The sequence below is a fragment of the Zingiber officinale genome, chromosome 6A (genome assembly GCF_018446385.1).
Source record: "Zingiber officinale cultivar Zhangliang chromosome 6A, Zo_v1.1, whole genome shotgun sequence".
NCBI lineage: Eukaryota > Viridiplantae > Streptophyta > Magnoliopsida > Zingiberales > Zingiberaceae > Zingiber > Zingiber officinale.
In genome coordinates this window covers 125,429,935-125,450,380 of record NC_055997.1, presented here as the reverse complement: position 1 = coordinate 125,450,380, position 20,446 = coordinate 125,429,935, and the positions used below count along the sequence as shown (strand labels likewise).

The window sequence follows — 20,446 nt, the reverse complement described above, 5'->3', positions numbered from 1 at the left end:
TTAATTTAGAATTAAACAATAAACCACAAACCTTACAACCAACGGAATCCATTATTTATAAAGATAGACATGGAAGCTCTATAGTAAGATTTCATAATTATAAACCTTCAACATCACAAGAAGAAGATAATGAAGAAACTCAAACTAATATGAATTTAATGAACATTGAATATAGCATACTAGACACTCCTATAAGCAATAATGTGGAAAATAATTATTTATTTTATGATGATCTAAATGAATATGTTTACATTCCATTTGAAATAGCCATCTATTTCACTAAAGAAGATTTAAAAGAATTAGAAACTTTTGACCTTTTACACCATAAATTAGAGCCTGACTGGATGTTATATTTCGACGAAGAGCATAACATAATTGCTAAAAAACAAGATTACTTCTCAACAGTAAATCTAATGAATCCAGCAGAATCCAGTAGCACTAATAACTTCAGACCACAACCGCTACAAGTAAGATATCCTGAAAGCTCTATGAGAACTATGGATTATGGGGAAGGACATCCCCCAAGAACAAAGATTACCCCATATACTAATAATAATCCTTTATTAAGAACAATAGGAAAAAGAAGACCGCCTGAAATTACTTATTTTGGCAAAAATTTGGTCTTGTTAAATATTGGAGAATGCGATGATCCTCAACTTTATGATACTTACCTAGAACAGTGGATAGTCTATGTTAAAAGAGATTATCAAGCTAGACATGAACTAGACATAGAAACAGGAGAAGTCATGATAAGAGTAGGAGAAAATTACCTAGGTGATGTTGCCAGAGCAGCATGGGAAGCCTATAAAACTACATATCCCGAGGAAGTAGCCAGGATGGCATCACAAGAAAATAATATACTCAATTTTTGCTATACAATTCATAGGTTGTTTACCGCTAGAGATGCTAATACTGGATTAGATATAAGACAAAGAGAAGCTATGAGAGATTTAGAACAATTACAACTCTTTAGTTGGAACTGGATTAAACCTTTTTGTAATGACTTTCTAGCATTAACAGCTGTCTCGGGAAACTATTGTAACCCGGAACTAGGGGAAAGACTTTTTAACAAACTTTCAGGAGACTTAGGAAAGGAAATACATAAAGTCTGGACAGATATGAATATAGCACCATAATACGATAACATTGGAGTAAGAATTCAACACATTATTTCCATACTTAAAGAAAAATGTATCTATATCCACATACAAAAGCAATTAAAAAATCAATAATATGGATTTTGTAGCCAGATATATACCCCTCAACAATATGGTCTCACCCAACCTAGACCAAGACTAAATCATTCAGCAAGAACACCCAGAAAATTGGTAATAAGGCCAAAGGCAATAAAACCTAAAAAGACTTATTATCTTAGAAAAAGTAGAGAAAAGAAACCTTACTTAAATAAAGAAAAATATGTACGGAAGTTCAAACCAAAGAAGACATATGTCAATACTATCACATGTTTTGTCTGTAATGAACCAGGTCATTTATCCTCTGTCTGCCCAAATAAAAAGAATTTATATACCCGAGAAACAAAACTAGTTACCTGTACAAATCTAGATTTAATAGAAGTACAATCAGACGTTTCTAATACATCCTCCATCTACTCTATTGTTTCTGTAGATGAAATAGAAGAAGTTGTTCATTCTTCTGATTACAGTCTTGTAAACTCTTTCTTGCAACCCTCGCATCAGCAGTATAACCTATATCCTGAAAATTACATACCCTATGATACACTAGACAATCTAGATGAATTATGGGATGACTCTCCATTTCCAGATACAAATCTAATGTTTAAACAACTCAACAATAAGACTACAGAAGAACTTAACTGCCTACATGAGTGGATACTCAAAACAGGAGCTGATAACATTCCTTGTTTCTTTTGTAGTTATTATCCATCTTTAGATAAAAGAGGAACCTGCAAAATATGTAAAAAACAAGCCTGTAGTCTTTGTCTTCAACAACTGTTCTCTATTACGATACCCATAAGCCAACTCTCTAAAGGAGGCACTCGAAATTTTTTATTAGAAACAAGAGTTTCTGTATTAGAAACACGTATTAATAAATTAGAAACAAAAATTGAGACCCTAGATAAACAAATAAAAGAAAACCTTCCCCCACATTCTTCTTCTCAGGCTACCCTTAATAAAGGTAAAGGTTTACAACTTACACCAGCCGATATAATAGATCGAGATCTAGTCTTTATAAAAGCCTCTAGTATATGTAATACAGGAAAAACTCTAGACATTAGAGTCAAATGTCTGGTAAATATCCATGGTCATGAATTCACACTACATGCCTTTTTAGATAGTGGAGCTACCAACTCCACCATAGATGAAAATACACTTCTTTCTCTCTTACCAAAAACTTTATAAAAACAGCATCACAACCATTACTAAGTACACAATTTGATGGCCAACAGTTAGCTTGCACGTAATTTGTTACTAACACCCATCTAAGGTTTTATGACAACTGTGGTAAATACGGCACACCACTCTCACTTCCTAAGCTATGGATTAAACCACTATTACATCCTAATATTCACTTAATCCTAGGTTTAAATTTTCTGGTAGCATCAGATATAGCTTGTCTTCTAACTAAGGATAATGCTCTTTTCTTTTCCTCACTCATAATATCCCCAATAGTATCAGACTATCTCTCTATTGTCCATCCCTTAACTACAAAATCCCACATAGAACTCCTACCTTCAGACAACACATCTTGTCAATGTTCTCCTAAAAATGCCTGTAAACAACCCAGTAAGAAGGCACAACCGGATAACCAGACCTGTGCCCTAGCTTTTTCTGACTACCAAGACTCGGAAAACTAGCCTCACTTGGTTGGTCAAGCCCTATAACTGATGATACTTGGATCCCACATGATCTTATACTCCCACAACAGTTACTTCAATTAATAAACACACATAAACATGATTTAGAATCTCTCATTTCTAGATTAGAAAAACTAGAAATAATTGGAGAAAATCCTACTAAATATTGGGACAGAGACAAAATATACTGCAAACTATCAATCATTAACCCAGACCTTATAATTAAGGCCCAAGACTTAAAATATACAAATTGGGAAACTGAAGAATGCAAAATGCATATTAACCAACTCTTAACTTTATGAGTCATTCAAAGGTCTACATCTAGACACCGAAGTCCAGCTTTTATAGTTAATAAAGGATCAGAACAAAAACGTGGCCAATCTAGAATGATATTTAATTACAAGAGACTAAATGTTAATTGTCAAGAAGGCGGCTATAAAATCCCCGACAAAGACCAACTCTTAAATAAAATCCAAAACTCAAAATGGTACTCAAAATTTGACATGAAATCAGGATTTTAGCAAGTCAAAATGCATCCTGAGTCCATTGAATGGACAACCTTTTCCTGTCCCGAAGGACATTTTGAGTGGCTTGTTATGCCTTTTGGCCTCAAGGTCGCTCCTCAAATATTCCAAAGGGAAATGGATGACATTTTTCGAGAACTTTCTCTCTTCACTTGTGTATATATAGATGATATTTTAGTTTTCTCTAAGACTAAACAAGAACATTATGCTCATCTTCATATTATATTTAACTTATTTGAGAAACATGGTCTGATTATTTCTCGAAAGAAAATGGCAATAGCTACTACTCATATTGATTTCTTAGGAGTAGAGATAGGACAGGGACAAATAGCCCTTCAACCTCATATCTCTGCTAAAATCCTTGCTTTTCCAGATAAGATGGAAGACACTAAAACTCTAAGAGCCTTTTTAGGACTCCTAAATTATGCTAGACCTTATTAAAAAATATAGGAAAAATCAGCGGCCCCTTATACAACAAAACCTCCTTAACAGGACAAAAACATTTTAATCAACAAGATATAACACTTGTAAAACATATTAAAGAGTTAGTAAAAACAATTTCCATGTTAACACTCCCATTTGATGCTGACTACTTAGTCATCGAAACAGATGGATGTGAAACTGGATGGGGAGGAATTTTATTTAGAAAAACATCCAAGTATAACCCTAAAACTACAGAAACCTTATGCAGATATGCCTCTGGAAAATTTCAAGAAAAAGGACATCTTACCTCGTTAGACTTTGAAATATTAGCAGTTATTTATTGTCTAGAAGCCTTCCGATTATTCATTTGTAATAAGCAAGAAATCACCATTCGAACCGACTGCGAAGCTATAATCAAGTATAGTCAACAAACTAAAGGATTAAGAAAAGGATTAAGTACTAAGAGATGGCTAAAATTCACAGATATTATTATTAATAAAGGTTTACGCATTCACTGGGAACATATAAAAGGAATTAACAATTATTTAGCTGATACTTTATCTCGTTTACTCCACTAACATTTTTTGTTTAGGTAATTGATCAACCAAGGAAAGTATGCACCTCGTTTGCTACTAAAATATTAAGATTTGGAACACAAGAATTACAATAGTTTACATAGCAAGAAGATCAGTTTCGCTCTTTATTCAGAGACAAACTAGATCACATTCAACAATGTTTGATAGATAATATTTGACACATTCCTACTATCCCTGATAGCTCAGGACACAAGATAGTAGTCATAAATGTTTTAACAAACTATTTTCTAACAACCATACAAAAGCCAGCAGGCAAGAAATTCTCTTGTTATGTAGTCTTTTCTGGGCCACAAGCTGGGGTATATGCTACTTGGGAAGAAACAAATATGGCCATACAAGGCCTAGAACATCCTTTCTTCAAAGGGTATTATTCACTTGAAGAAGCTTTTGATGTTGCCAGAACTCAACTTGGTGCTAATTTCTTTATTAGCACTTTATTAAAAACAACAACTATGGTGCCAACTAGCTCACAATCAGAAGAGCCTCCTACATATGCACAAATTACTGAAGGAACTCATGTGTCTCCTTCCTCTTCCACAACATTAGAAGAAAAGAAACCACAACGGACCAACTATCTAACACTGTCCCAGTTAAAAGAACAAGCTGCTACAACTTTTGCTCAAAGAACATCCGCAACCCATATATTGGGCCTGCTCAACACTATACCCGAGGATATCAACTCCTATGTTCGGAATCTAGCAAAACAATCTACACTACTCACATTTTTTGAATTATGTGAAGCACTAAAGGCCTTTCACAAAAATCCCCCTCCTGGGATAACTATTACCTATAAAGCATAATTTTGCCCCAAACTTAAATGTCAGGAAATTAGGTCAACCTATGAAGACTCTGCTAAATACGGATGCCCATGCCAGCTGCTATATTCCTTCCATAAAGTCAACTTAGACTATGAAAGGTATAAAGCAATTTCATACAAAGGAAGGCTTATCACTCCTTTTCTTCTGATGGACTACGGACTACTATACAAAGTTTGGGTACATGATTCAGATTCTGTTAAAGATTTTCCTAAAAAGCTTGGTACTATTATTTCTCTGGCCCTCAAAGAAGAGGAAACGTTTGTTGTATGTACTTTTGACAGCTCTTCACCGGAATGACTTAACCTTAATATTGAACCAGCCAAACATCTGGTTAAGCTAGATATCAATGAAGTTGGGGGTATCCAAACAGAACTTGAAGATTACCCATCTGACCCCGATCTCCATTGGGAAGCTCTCCCTACTATTGAAGATCAATTAAAGCATTGGAGAGCATCAGTACAAGAAATTAATTGGGCTTGGGATCGCTTGACAGATCCAGACAATTACTTCTTAGTAGGAGAAACTTACACTGAGAAGATCTATTGGCCAAAAGATATGGGAACTAGATTCCTCCCTTTCTCCTTCAAAACACAGCATACGACATTGCTTCAACATTATAAAAGAAAAACTGAAAGATACTGTTAGAAGAGACTAGCCAGCTCTGTCCTCTCTACTAGGGCATATAGAGCAGCACTCCACAGAAGTATGCAGCCAGACTTAGCCGGAAGTTCACAAACTCCCTCTCTGGACCTTACTAGTGACAATAACCTCGACAACTTAATGGAGACTTAATGAAGTAACATCATCCATGACGTCCTCTCCCATAAACACAACACTACAGTAACATCTACCAAAAACGTCATTCCTGACGTTTTTCTGCCAACCAGCTAATATGTCCACCCACCTAAAATGAAGTCATCTGTCCCCTCAACTAAACCCTTCTTTTGCCAGACCCCCTTTCCATTTCTTAGTGCTTTCCACTTGTCCTTCACCAAGCCTTCTCTTTCCAGGCCCCTCTCTTTCTCTGCTTTCCTTCTCCTCCAAGAAAAGCTCTCTCCTCCTCCTATAAAAGGACCCCAAAACTCTCTTACTGAAGCATCCACTTCCCCCACTGCACTCACTACTGTCCATACTCTTTTGCTGTTCTTCAAGTGTGCTCAAGTGTGTTTGTAAGTTTTCTCTGTCAAGTTATGTAAAAATTCTGTACCTTTATGTAATACATGTTGTTTTCTATGTAAACTATCTTTATGTAAAAATTTTATGTAACTCTCTGTAAAAATTCTCTACTAAATAAGATCTATGCTTGCTTGCTTGCTTTATAATGACAATCTAAGTTTAGACTCAAAAACATTCTGTCTCTCTCGTCTTGGTTATTTTCCTCAGTTCTTGTCTTAGTAACCAATAGGTGAACAGTAACTGTATCAAGAATAACCAAAATCATATAAGACCTGTGCGAGCTAAGTAAGAAGGGTAGCAACCCAAAATCTTACGCATAAGCCGGTGCACTGATTAAAAGGTGAGGTCCTGAACATGTGAGACTCCCTGGAAATCAAACAAGAAAAGAAAGCAATTTAGTAAAAAAAAAAAGAGTAAACATTTAAAAGTCAATATATTTAACCGTACCATCAAGGTACTGTGATAATCTACTTCTGTTTAGCACTTCACTATTACTGTATTTTTCTTTTACTATTTACTGTTTTACCAAAAACTATTACTGTTTTACTATTACTGTTAATTAATACTGTTTACTGTCATTTTAAGGTATTTTGTTTACTGTTACTCTAGTTCTGTTTACTATTACTATTTACGTTCGTAACTGTTAATCTACTTCTGTTTACTATTATTATTTACTGTTGTAATTACCTTTAATCTACTTCTGTTTACTATTACTATTTACTGTCGTAAAAATTTGGTATTATATATATATATATATAGAAGCTATCCTGCGGCATGCTCCGTGCGATTTGGTGCGGCGTGCATCAAAATTAGTGCTGGATCGATCCATTGATCGATCCAACGGGGCTGAATCGATCAGTGGATCGATTCAGCCCCGCTTCGTCTTCTCGCGCCTGCTTGATCGATCCACTGATCAATTCAGCGTCGATTAGTGGATCGATTCAACCCCGCTTGTTTTCTCGCGTCCGTTGTGCCAGTCGTGCCCTCCCACCGTCGGCGGCTTCCGGTCGCCTACCCTCGAACTTTACTATTACCCGAGCAAAAGGTGAACCCAAGGGGTTCCGACATCCAGCGGGCTGAAGCCCCGCTTCGTCTTCTCGAGCTTGCTAGATCAATCCACTGATCGATCCAACGAGGCTGAAGCCCCGCTTCGTCTTCTCGTGCTTGCTGGATCGATCCATTGATTGATCCAGCGGGGTGAATCGATCAATGGATCGATCCATCATATTAATCTGCACGGATGTATGCCACAAGATAATATTCTCATGTGTATATATATATGTATATATTTTATTCCTGTAACTCATGAGCCAGCTGCCCTCGTTTAGTGGAAAGGACCATTTTGTTTCTTTTATATATATATATATATATATATATATATATATATATATATATATATATATTTGTTCTGGTAACTCATGAGCCAGCTGCCCTCGTTTAGTGGAAAGGACCATTTTGTTTCTTTTATATATATATATATATATATATATATATATATATATATTTATATATTTTGTTCTTGTAACTCATGAGCCAGCTGCCCTCGTTTAGTGGAAAGGACCATTTTGTTTCTTCTCGGAGACTGGACGAGCCGAGTCGAGCCGCCGCCGAGCGAGACTCAATTCTTGATGGCTTCCTCGTCGCCGGCCGAGAGCCCTTCCTCCGTTGCTCCATCTACATCCATTGTCGCCGCCGGAGACTCGGGTTCTCCCATGGGTCGCTACCTCAATCGGATCTCGAGGACCGTGCAGGACCGCCTCCCTTCTCTTGATTCGCCCCTCGTCGCCGTGATCTCTGACCTCTACCAGCGACTGTTGCCCACTCGGCGCCAACGCAGGCGTAGGCCAAGTCTCCCCCTCCCGCTGCATTCCTACGCGGCTCAGCCTTCTCCGTGAGTATTTTTTGTGTTCTCAGTCGCCTCGCTTGTGTTCCTATGCAACCACTGGTTCAATATTTAGGGTTTAAGAAGTAGGTTCAGTTTTATCTTCACAGTCTGATAAAATAAATATAAACTTTACGAATCTGAGTGTTGTCTTGGAATTCGCTTGCGGTTGGTAGGCACGAGATTGCTAGCTAGTTGATGAACTGCAATTTCTTTTTGTTTCCTACTTATTTATGCTGATCAAGGGAATATGCATGAATGTTTAGCTTCTGTCGTACAGTTTGATTGATTGTTAAACCATCTTCCAATCAAAATGTGATTTGTGTTAAATTGGCCCTCCGGAGATTGGTCGATTAATTATCTTAGGTAAATGGATTAGACATAATTATCATGTAACTAGAGACAATGTGCTAGAATAGAAGCAATTTATTTTCTTAAAGATTTAAGCTAGCCCTGCACTAATCAAAAGCATTTTTTTTCCCACTGCATAATAAAGCTCTAAATTAACATCATGCTTTCTCAGCTATCAAACTGCCTTTTATGCACAACTTTCTGATCATTTTTGTTTAAATTATAATTCGGATTAATTCTTTGCATGCAGTCACCATAAACTTCAGTACCAATATATTGCAGTTGTCTAACTAATTGTAATCTCCATATTGCAGAACTACTATCAGGGTTGTAGAGGATGTTATGGAATGTACCTTACGCTATTTGCATAGTGTTCAAAAAAGTTTGCACTTTTGGCAGACGAGAGCTGAGGTGGCTTTTGAATTTTGTTCTCATACTTTATAATTTAGAGGAGACTAACTCCCTTTATTTTAGACCCATCATAAGATATTTTTTTAGTGGAAATGGTTTTTATTCTGTTTTTAGGGAACCAATGCTCAGAAGATTTATTTCATGATTTTTGAAAGAGGACCTTTGGCCTTCATCGATGGCACGTATGGAATGTTAAGCAGACTTCGCACTGGTGGATCCCCAATCCAGAATCTATCTCATGTTGCTTCCAGTACAATATCTCACAAGATAGCTATTTTATCCGGTCTAAGTCATCACCTGGCTAATTTTCTTGCACAGGTTTTCATGCTGTAAATGTTTGTTTTATTTCTCTTTGATTTTGCTCCTACTTGTGTAGACATTTTGATTTCATTTATTTTGTATACACACAAAGTAGTCCATTTTAACTTTTTTAAATTTAACAATCATGCAATCTTTTGTTCCGTTTTCAATGAAAATTACATATTAGCTTGTAATATTTAGAAAATAATATAGGTAGTTGAAGTTAGTTAATGGACCTTCTTAATCTTTTATATACTGCAAATGTGTTTTGCTTTAATCCATCATTTGCTGTTGTAGGTTTATTTGGAAGTTAACAAGCATGGAGGAATTTTACTGGAGGATGTTGACAAGTCATTGCCTTTATTATTGTTGATGATTAATAACCATTTCTTAAAATTAGAAGGTTCAATTACTCAAATACATGAAAATTTCAAGGTTATACATTTTTGCCTTTTAATCTTTCGTCTTTCTTTTAATTTGTGTATACGAAAAAATATTACACGATTCATGTCGCTTTGTTTTTTGAAAGATATCATGGTATTGATAGGGTGAAAGGTTATCTACTGTTGATGAGAACAGCTCTTTTGCACTTCAATTTGAGAAAATACATTATGCGGAAGAACAAAAGATTCAATGGACAAATACTGAGATTAGGGATGCTACAGAAGTGATTCAAAAAAATCTCCAGAGACTTGAATTGTATTTAGCCGGCATTGTAAGTTGACTTCCAAATTCATTTCTTTTTCTACCTGTTTCTTAATATAGGGGCTGAAAGAAATTTCATGTTTAACTTGGATTTGTATCTTATATATATATTTTTTTTATATACATGGTTTTCTTTGTTATGTCTTCACTTGAGTTTTCTTCAATGTTAATGCTATTACGCGAGTTGATAATAATAACTGCATTTTTTATACTTTGTTTGGCTTCAAGAAATTTCTTGTCCAAGTGATCCTTTGGCAACAAGAATCGGAAGGATTCATATGATTCATGGGATTTTGAAGTCTTCCATTTCCAATTTCTATTGAAAGTTTGGTTGTGATACATGCCAAAAGCAGCCTAGTTATTTTGTTGTTTATTCAACATCAAGTCTGGTGTCCTTTAGGCTCAAGTCCTCATTGTAGTTTAATTGATATTCCTTATATATCCATGGTGGGTTCCACTATGTCTTCTACCCTAGTTATCAAGAATCCTCTTTCAAAAAAACTTCATGATTTTCACTTAACCAGCATTGAAGTGATGAACAATATTAATCAGTGAATACAGATTTCCCTAACTACATCATTCTCCCTTTCCAGGCGAACTCAACTTCATTAAGTAAGCTAATAAAATGATGTTTAAGTCTTGTGATGCTTTGTAGGTGCAAACAGTGGATGATCGGAGTGTGCCTCTGTGAATGGTTTTGATGCTCTTGCTGAATATTAGCAATAAGTTGGGTGATATGCATAGGATTGAATGGCTGGATAATGGGTTGAATAGCTAGTAAGCCAAAATAATGGCAAAATAAACTCGTTAAAATGTGTGATGCTTGTATGCTTGTTAGTGTCCGAGATATGTGACAAAAATAATAAAGAATAAACACAAATGAATATAACTTCCTAATTCCTACCAAAAAAATGTAATGTTGTTGCTTTTTTGTCATCAAGCCTTCAGTACCTTGGATGCATCAAACCTTCCAACCTTACTTCATGTCATTCTTCTCCTCGCCTAAATTAAAAACTATAAAAAAACTTTATCATTATAAAAATAAATTATAATATTTGATTTAAGTTCAATTTCAAATTATTTTATTTTGAAATGTGCATTTTTTTAAAATAAAAGTTAGAGTTCTATTTAAGGGGAAGGATTCTAATAGGATTTGTACCCTATTCTCCTAAGTGTTTATGAAAATGACTTTTTAATTGATATAGACTTATATGTGTAATAAATTAAATATTTCAGTTAAAAACGGACTTAGTTTATTATTATATTGCTTCTTTGGATTTATGATTGATAAATGGCTTTAATTTGTGTTTGCAGCTCTCCACATGTGAAAAGCCAAATAAATTATCAATATACTGGTTGCATTACACATGTGGTGCAATTGGCCTGTCACTATGTTCAATGTGGCTCTTGCGACATAGTAGTTTAATGGGAAGCTCAGACATAGAAAATTGGATCAATGAAGCAAAAGAATCTGCTGCAGGATTTCTGAAGGATCATGTTGAACAGCCAGTATGCTTGCATGATTGTTTTTCCCTCTTGGCAGTTTTACTTATTAGAATATATTTCTAGAAATCTAACCTTAACAATTGATGGTTTTGAGTCTTTTGATTTGTAAGTGCTTAGCTTGACATCCACTTTTCATCCATCCTTGCTATGCTATTTTTTTTATTTTTTATTTTAATATTGGGGGAAAAGTGAAGTATTTCTTCTTGTTAGTTATGATTTTGTTGTCATAATCTTATGTTTGACTATGTGGAATTGTTCCAACATAGAATATTGGTTAAAATGGAGATATCTTCACTTATGCAAGTTAGTGTTGGTTAGCTACAGGGTTGTATGCTCAGGTGTTTCACTTTCTTTGTTTGCGTTTCATGTTTCTTGTGTCTCTTCAAGCATGTTTCAGTTTCATTTAAAATTTTTGTTTTCCAGTTGGTAGATTTTAGGGGTGGTAATTAGGGTCGGGTTCGGGATGGCGGGTTCAGGTTGATGGGTTCGGGTTGACAGGTTGGAACATCAAAACCTGAACCCGACCTGATTAATATTTTGGGTTAAATTGTTCGATCTGAATTCCATCCGTTTATTTGTATTTGACCCGAACCCGACCTCAAATGACTCACAATCCTAATCCAACCTGAACCTGACTTGACCCAAAATAACCCATTTATAAAAACATGTTCATCTTAACCCGAACTCAACTTGAACTCGACCTGAAAAGACCCATTTTATTAAAATATGTTTATTTTAACACGAACTCAATCAGAATTTGACCCGAATCCGACCCAAAAATATTTATAAACGGGTTCGCGGGTTGTAATCGGGTTATTTCAGGTTGACCTGAACTCGACCCGTTTATTAATCATGTCAATTAGGTTGACCCGAACCTGACTCGAATCCATTAAGACCTGACCCTAACCTGATTTTTTTTGTGTTCGGTTCGGTTCGGGTCATGTTTTCGTGTCGGGTCAGAAATTGCCACCCCTGGTAGATTTCATTGTTTTTGTGGGATTCAATTTAATTTTATGTTTAGTTATTTTGAAGGTTTAAAGTATTGTTGCTTGCTGAAGTTTCATTCTCCAACAGGAACGCTATGGTTTCTATAGTGTGTCAGGTCATCACATCCTTTGGCATGATTCAAAGCATTCCACCTTAATTCGAATCAATTTTGATCCTATTGTTTCCTTCCTCTTTGCTTGTTTATCTCCAAAATATAGAAAGAATCTCGACCCTTATACCTTAATAATACCAAAATGGGTATAACCGAGACTATTATTTCTTGAATCGTCTTGCTCAAATTAATCATAAACTTTTCAATACTTATAATAAAGAATACTCCTAAAACATTCTTAAATTGGAATTAATTTCTCCACATGTTTGAAATAGATATAGGTATAACTACAAGATATAGGTATATATCTCTATTTCTCCAACTCTAGAGTCACTCTCTTTGTTATTGTTGATTCTCCAATTGATGTTTTTCCTCTTCTTTTATTGATTCATCTCCTGTTCTTTACTGACAGATGCAATCAAAGAATAGGCTGTTGGTACAAAATCTTCCTATTTCAGCCAGTATCATTTATCGGTGCTTCTTCTCTTTCTTCCACTCTCATTTTCTTTGCGCCAACAGGCAGAATGGAAGGATGAGATTTGGGAAGAGAACACTCCCTTCCTATCTTGGTCAATTTTGGACAATACTAACTTTGATAACACTGTCATGTTGGTACTATGGAAACCGTGTCAGCACAGGTGACATTATGACATTTACTCATGCTGACATAGTATTGATACAATCAGCAACTGGAACGATGTGTTTCAACCATGCTTATGAATACCAATCAACTGTTGAAAACAGGGTCTTAAAATACATTGCTGTATTTGATTCAGAGACAAACATTTCACCCAACTAATTTGCCTTAAAGCACCTTTGCAATGTTTATTGTCTTATCTCATGAACAACAGTGCTTCAGTTATTGTAGGGGTGCTTAGTTCAATTCAGCTAATCTTCAACCAGGGATGGACATTTAAGGATTTTTTTTTTCCCATTATTCAGAAACATGGATATTGGGATCTTTATCCAGTTCCAGGGGTTGCAGTTTTTAATGTCTGGCCAAAAGGGATCTTGTAGAATGTTGTCATGATAATAGTCTAGGATACTGACTACACGAGAACTTAAAATCATCACCCGTTTTGTAGTTGAATCTGTATCAGTTAGACTAAGCTATCCATTCCTCTTGTGCAGCATTACAATTATGCAAATTTTCACAGATGCAACGCAATTTTTTATTAATATTAGCTATTCTACTTTGTTTAGATCTTATTTCAATTTCTACTTTTCAGCTCATTTCAATCAGAGATGAGCTCTTTGAAACATTTAGGAGGAGACATAAAGGTGTGATGGAAGCAGAAGAGGTGCAACTGACAGCTGAATCTTTACACAGGTTAAATTCTTAACCAATTTGTTCTATGCTTTGTGATCTGATCTTGCTTGCCCTTATATCCATGAGAAATTTTTTTTCCCCAAGTAGTTTTCAGGATAATAGCCTGCCATGACTTATCCTTAATTGGTGACCATGAGTGGGACATCCTGCTGCTAATATCAGAACAAGTTCCTTCAATTCTGATGCTACAATTCGATAAGATTAGCCCTGTGCCCTACATGGATGATTAAGAAGAAAAAGATTGCATCTTAACGTAAACTCTGTCAGAGGGCATATACACGTTTGAAAGTTTAGATCCTTGTGTTATCCTTGTTCGTTGTACCTGTATTATATAGGATAATGTCACTTGGCAGATTCTCTTTTTTTTGCAATATTTTTTAACAGCAAGGTTTGTAGGATGTGTGACATATTGTAGGTTATCTTGTATAACTTGACATCATATCTGCTTCAGTATGTGTGCCATATGATTGCTCATTGTAAGGGATTTCTGTGACATGTTTGTGGGATGTGTGACATGTTTTTACTACTAATTTTCAGGATGTTGTTGGCTTTCTGTGAGCAAACAAAAGGTCAAAAGATACCAGATGATATTCCAGATCAGCAAATGTTGGAAATGGTGATGGCCAGGTAACGAGTTTTATTATTGAACTACATCAATTTCCTTGTGAAATAAAATTGCTAAATTTTCTATATGCCACTCTAATGTAACCAATTTTTACATGAGCTCTTGTTCATCAAAAAGAAAAATTTTACATGAACTCTCATGCATGAGCAAACATATGCAATGATACATTATAATATCTCGTTTTTCTCCAATACATTTAGTGTTGTATGACATTGGAGGTAACTGGATGGATTCTCACAAATTACAATAGGATTTTTTTTTTAAAGTACGAAATATTTTTCCATATTTTTATGGATTATTCAACCAAAACATTTTAATATATTGACTTGGAATGCTCCAGTATCTATCAAGATGCCTACTACTTGGTGAAGGCGAGAGAAAACAACTGCAGATTGCACCTTAAGATAACTTGTTTTGGCATGTTACAGAAAATGCTGGTCATTAGTTTATTGTTATCTTACTTCTCTAATAACTGATAGATGTGGTCAGGATTCTTGATTTTCATTGCTGTCTATTTACTAATTGTTTTCTACTTATCTGCTGGATACTTCAGGAACAATTGTAGATATCTGTTTTTGAAACATAACTTGGAGTAAAATCTAAACTGAAGTATGATTTTTTTCAGTACTGCATCCACATTAGCAAATAGATGTTTTGTTGCAGATATGAAAAAGAGGTGATGCATCCCCTTCAAAATTTGTTGAGTGGAGAGCTTGCTCGAGCGATGCTTATCCAGGTTTTCCTATGCCTGTGTAAATAGCAGTTGACTGTACTTTCTAGATGCTCTTTGTATTAATTTCTTAGTTTTACAGATTCAAAAGCTGAAGCTGGATCTTGAGACGTAAGTCGAATTCTACAGATCTGGAGGATTTGAACCTATATGCAAAGTAAATTTCATGATATGACTAATGACTCCATTAATTGTTTTGTGACTAGGGCAATGCTTGAGCTAGATCAGATTCTTAAGGCCAACGAGATTAATTTTGCTATCCTTGCTGCTTTGCCAGCCTTTGGTCTTTCGCTGCTTCTGCTTATGTTGGTTAGAGCTTGGATCATGCAGGTAGGCATATCCTTCAGTGTCAATTTACTAGTGAAAACCCTGTTTCTCATCTAGATTATGCTTAAAAGTTATAACACTGTCAGGAGACTTGGTTCATTTAAACTCATGCATCTTTACTTATTTTTAGTTTCTTCTTTGTGCTTTCTTGGTTTCATATTGTTTGTCTATTATCTTAAAGATATCATTTTGTGTTTATTGGAATTGAGGCGGGTAAAATTATTCATTAATTCTACGAGCTACTGAATGTGATGTGTGTTATGGAGACAGCAGTATGAATAAGCTTTGATCCATGTGCTCCAAATGTTACTACTTGGTGACTGACAATCAATGTAGCTGATCCTGGCACAGCTTGGTGATGATGATGATAAGGGTTAACATTAGCATCTTTAGAGTTTTGTCCTGGAAAAAAAAGTAATCATTTTACCAAAATGTCATTTGTGATCATCTTGATTTGCAGTTGCCCTCTCTCTAGTGGTACTTGGCTTGGTGATATCACTGAGTTGCTCATGATTGGACATACATATTATGCTTGTGCATCTTCATTGAGTAGCTAACTTCTTTGCAATTTCTACTGTTGCTGTAATGTTTTTGAAAACAGTGGATTAATATTATGGTTTGCCGAGCTACTTAATGTGTTTGCTAGATGATGGGAAATTAATCTTACTTGTAGGCTTACTTGATAATAATCCAATCAACTCTAATTGCCAACTTGAATTTTGATTATTTGTCTATACAATTTCAGGATAAGGGCGCAGAAGGCAGAGGAAGAGTTGCTCGCAGGCAAAGAAGGCTTCTTGTTATTGAAGTTGAGAAAAGACTAGTTGAGTTCCAAACTTGCATGGACCAAGGAAAGGTATTGAATTTATTTTGGATACTATTTAGATTGGACTTCGTGTTATGTTTGCTTTGACTTCTGAGACTTGGATTTTTCATCTAGTCTGTTTTACCCATTTGAGAAAATGACAATTGAACACAACCGAAACATAATATCCTTCAACTTATTGAGCATGTTATATGAACAAGCTGCCATCAAATTATGTGTTAGTGCTCCTTTATGCCCTCGATGGTCATACTTCTGGGACGTATGCTGAAATATGGGTCCCATTAATGGATCCTATGCCATTTTGTAAAATATGTTACAATCCAACCAATAATTATTTGTAATGCGACCAACTCAGTTGAATACCTTAAAATAGTGGTATCACTTTTGATTATGTTAAGTACGTTGTCGTAGCCTTATAACATGGTTGTCAAGCTCACACAACCCAAACTACGTTCTTGAACCATATATCTACGGCCTGTGACTCTTTGTTGAGTATTATGGCAAACAATAAATAAAAACATAGCAACGACTTCTTCAACAATTGTCTTCTATCAACAAATTTGTGACTGATGACAGTTTACTTAATATATCAACAAACTCCTTATAACATGGTTGACAAAATCTGTATCAAGTGACTGATGACAATTCATTTAATATACAGGCAGAAGATGCTCAATCCATGTATGGTTTGATGTTGTATACTCTTGATCTTCTATATAAGGCAGTAGAAAAGCATGCTAAGGAAACCGGCGAGTGGATAAGGTAAGTAATGGTCTCTGCAAACATCTTGTGACTCGAAACCAATTAGCCTAAATGTGCTTCCTCTACAGCTTGAGAGAAGATATCGTGGACCTAGCCAAGCCTGATTTGAGCACCGTGCACAAGTTCGTCATAACCTCAAGAATGGGTCAGATGTATGAATCATTGCTCCCTTCTTCGCGACGGGTGTGAAGACTTTTTGTTTTTTTTTTCTGCTTTGGATCAATCCCTGTTCTTTCATAATTGGGGATACATCTTTCCTGAAAGCTGCCATTCTCATCTGTCCACTTACAAATGCTCAGGTAGCTTCTGCAAGCAAGTCTTTCATGCATTTATTTTTTTCAAGTTCATGGGAAAGATGTAAATAGAGTGATAAATTTTGGGATCATTGTGAAAGAATGCTTTCCACTACCCTACTACAAACGTTGCAGGTACCCTAGAATCTATTTTTTGTTTATGATGAAGCTGTGTTGTTTCATAGTGAGGATTGTTTGATGACCTTTTTGGTTGGTCTTCCTTTGATATGACGGCTCTCCCTTTCCATTTCATAGGACCAGAAGCATAAGAAAATTGTGTATCTCATCATTTGCATTGAAAAATGAGACTTGTGACCTTTGTAGTCTCTCATAAATAAATTGTTCCTCTAAAATGAAGATTCAAGTCGATTCAAAAAATATAATTGGGGGTTTTTAGATTTGGGTTGGGTTTGATATGAAATTTTTTTTAGGTTGGTTTAGGGATTTTTTTATTAAATTAAATTTTATTTTAAAAATTAAGATATTTTAGGTACATAAATAGTATAATATTATATTAGTATAATAATGAATTATTAAGATAAAAAAAAACTGTAGGGAAATAATAAAAATAGGTTGTTTTTTTGGGTTGGACGGATTATTAGGATTATTTGATTTAAGGTTTTGGCTTTGGGTTGGATTCGTATTAAGATTTTTTTTTTATATAATACTTTTATTTAGATGCGATTCATCCAAATTAACACTTAAAAATGAGTTATCTTTTTTGAATATATATTTTGGATATATTTTTTAATATATTTTTCCATGGTATACAAACAAACAGAAGCATCCTTCTAACGTCGTCGATATAATACTTTAGAAGTTTGACATCTCGTAAATAATATCTATCAAATGTATTGGATCAACAGAGATAATTTAAATATTTTTATTTAGTTATAATGGATATTTTCTGTAATTCACAAATTTATTTTGTAAAAAGAATAATGAGAATGTAAACGCTCTCATTTAATTTTTTTTTTAATAAATGGTGTTTTATGATTCTTGTAAAGTGATTTTAATGCCCATGAGTGTTGGTAAACAAATAGTGTATTTTTTAAATAATTAAGGTTCAATTTTTATGCAAGTCACATCTATGACACATTTATTATCGCGTTTCTTAGATTTAGCTAATGGATAGAATGTGAGGTCGGATTTTATGATTAATCAAATTGTAAGATGTAGATATTTGATATAAAAAATATATAAAATGATTTTAAGAGTATACAAGAATCATTATCTTTACTCTATGTTTCTTCCCTCCATAAAATTTATGCTTAGCTTAATCACTTCACTCTTAATCATTCACCCATCCAAGTTAGTATGCATCAAAAAAAAATTTATCTGCCAGAACAAAAACTCACTATAGTTAATGAAAAATACAGATAATTATTTTTGTTTAAATAAAAGTCGGATGCCTTTGTTTAATTAAAAGATTAGCCGAGAAAACAAACAATATTTTTACATATGAAAATGTATGTATTGGATTAATGTTGTGATCTGAACCATCTCCATTCCCTGAAACCAAAATTATATTGATTGATAAACAATGGTCGCAAAAACTGAATACATTCGTCTCAGTGTCCTTGTCAATCCGTCTCAAGATCAAGACGGAGGAGATATTGATCGATAAACAAGGATTAGAGTGTGGTGGGTTGTTTACTGAACCACTGGTAGTGGCGCTACTGCGCCTGTGTTCACATACGCCCAATTGCCACGGCGCCTTCCGGTGTTGGCTCCGACGGCGTTCCGGCACTCACTGCCGACGAGGAGCGCGCGGCAGAAGGGGCAGGAGCCGTGCGACCTCAGCCAAGGGTCGACGCACTCGACGTGGAAGAGGTGGCCGCACGCCGGCAGCCTCCGCAGCACGTCGGCGGCCTCGTACTCCGCCAAGCATATCGCGCAGCACGTCTCGGTTTCCGGCCCCGCTGCCTCCGAGTACGCCACCTTCGGGAAGCTCGTCAGCGTCGCCTCGTCGACGCCGCCTGCCGCATCCGCCCCCTCCATCGGCGCCGTCGCCTCGCGGTCGTCCCTTGCTCTGCGGCAGAACTGGAAGAATCCGACGACGACGAAGAGCAGAATCAAGACCACGGCGCCGATCGCAAACCGGAGGCCGACGCTGAGACCCATCATCACCGTCATCTCAATACCAACACAAAAAATCAGCCCGCAATATTTTTGCTTAATTCTGTGAGAAATTAAAAAACAAAAACAGTAATTAAATCTGCGAAAAACTTACCATGATGGAGCAGATCTTATCCCACATTAATATAGCATTTAATGTGTTGTAATATTAGTTGTATTACCTTTTTCTCTCCATTCATGGGTATTTAACTTTCTTAACCATCTAAGGTATTTATATCTTCCCATCATCTTAGTAACTTATTACTAGGGTGAACAGTCAATTCGTCAAACCGACCAACCCACTTATACCGACCCAAAACGAATCGAAAAAAAATAATCCATCGGATATAGGGCCGGATGTAGGGTCCTAATATTACATTATCTGATCTAGTAGGGTCGGATAGTTTTTTACCCCAATAATCAAACTAACCCGATCCGTGATCACCCCTACTTATTACTATCAGCCTTAGTTTTTATATAAAAAAAATTATTTCAGTAATTATTTGCTCTTCTTCCTTCAATCGGATGAGTATTACGGGATAAAATTTTTTCATTCCCAATAACAAGTGATGTTTTTATATATATTAAGTAAGATATGGGTAAAATTTTATCATATCCATCTCCATATTTATACCCACAAATATCAAAAGTTGGATGTCAAATTTTTTTTTGTCAGATTTAGAAAAAATTATCCCTATCTATCTCTACGTACTCTTTTCCTTATCTATCTTATAATTACTTTAATCGATGATTATAATTAGTAGACAGATTATTAATTTCCATTTCCCCCCATGTTTTTTTTTTTGGT

General features: G+C 35.5%; 2 protein-coding genes across 2 annotated transcripts; one reads left to right on the top strand and one right to left on the bottom strand.

The window, feature by feature from the left end:
* The first annotated feature begins 7,900 nt into the window (after positions 1-7,900).
* On the top strand, positions 7,901-17,688 carry LOC121997930 (protein DGS1, mitochondrial-like). Its single transcript, XM_042552602.1, has 14 exons — positions 7,901-8,264; positions 8,921-9,017; positions 9,132-9,335; positions 9,615-9,752; positions 9,865-10,032; positions 11,337-11,531; positions 13,857-13,957; positions 14,495-14,584; positions 15,246-15,318; positions 15,395-15,423; positions 15,519-15,642; positions 16,385-16,495; positions 17,127-17,227; positions 17,296-17,688. The coding sequence occupies exons 1-14, from the start codon at positions 8,002-8,004 to the stop codon at positions 17,414-17,416; spliced, it is 1,815 nt and encodes a 604-aa protein (XP_042408536.1). The 5' UTR covers positions 7,901-8,001; the 3' UTR covers positions 17,417-17,688.
* Positions 17,689-19,173: 1,485 nt separating this feature from the next.
* On the bottom strand, positions 19,174-19,656 carry LOC121995284 (RING-H2 finger protein ATL70-like). The gene has a single exon (XM_042549063.1). It carries the CDS (start codon positions 19,654-19,656, stop codon positions 19,174-19,176), a length of 483 nt encoding a protein of 160 aa, XP_042404997.1.
* Positions 19,657-20,446: the final 790 nt, after the last annotated feature.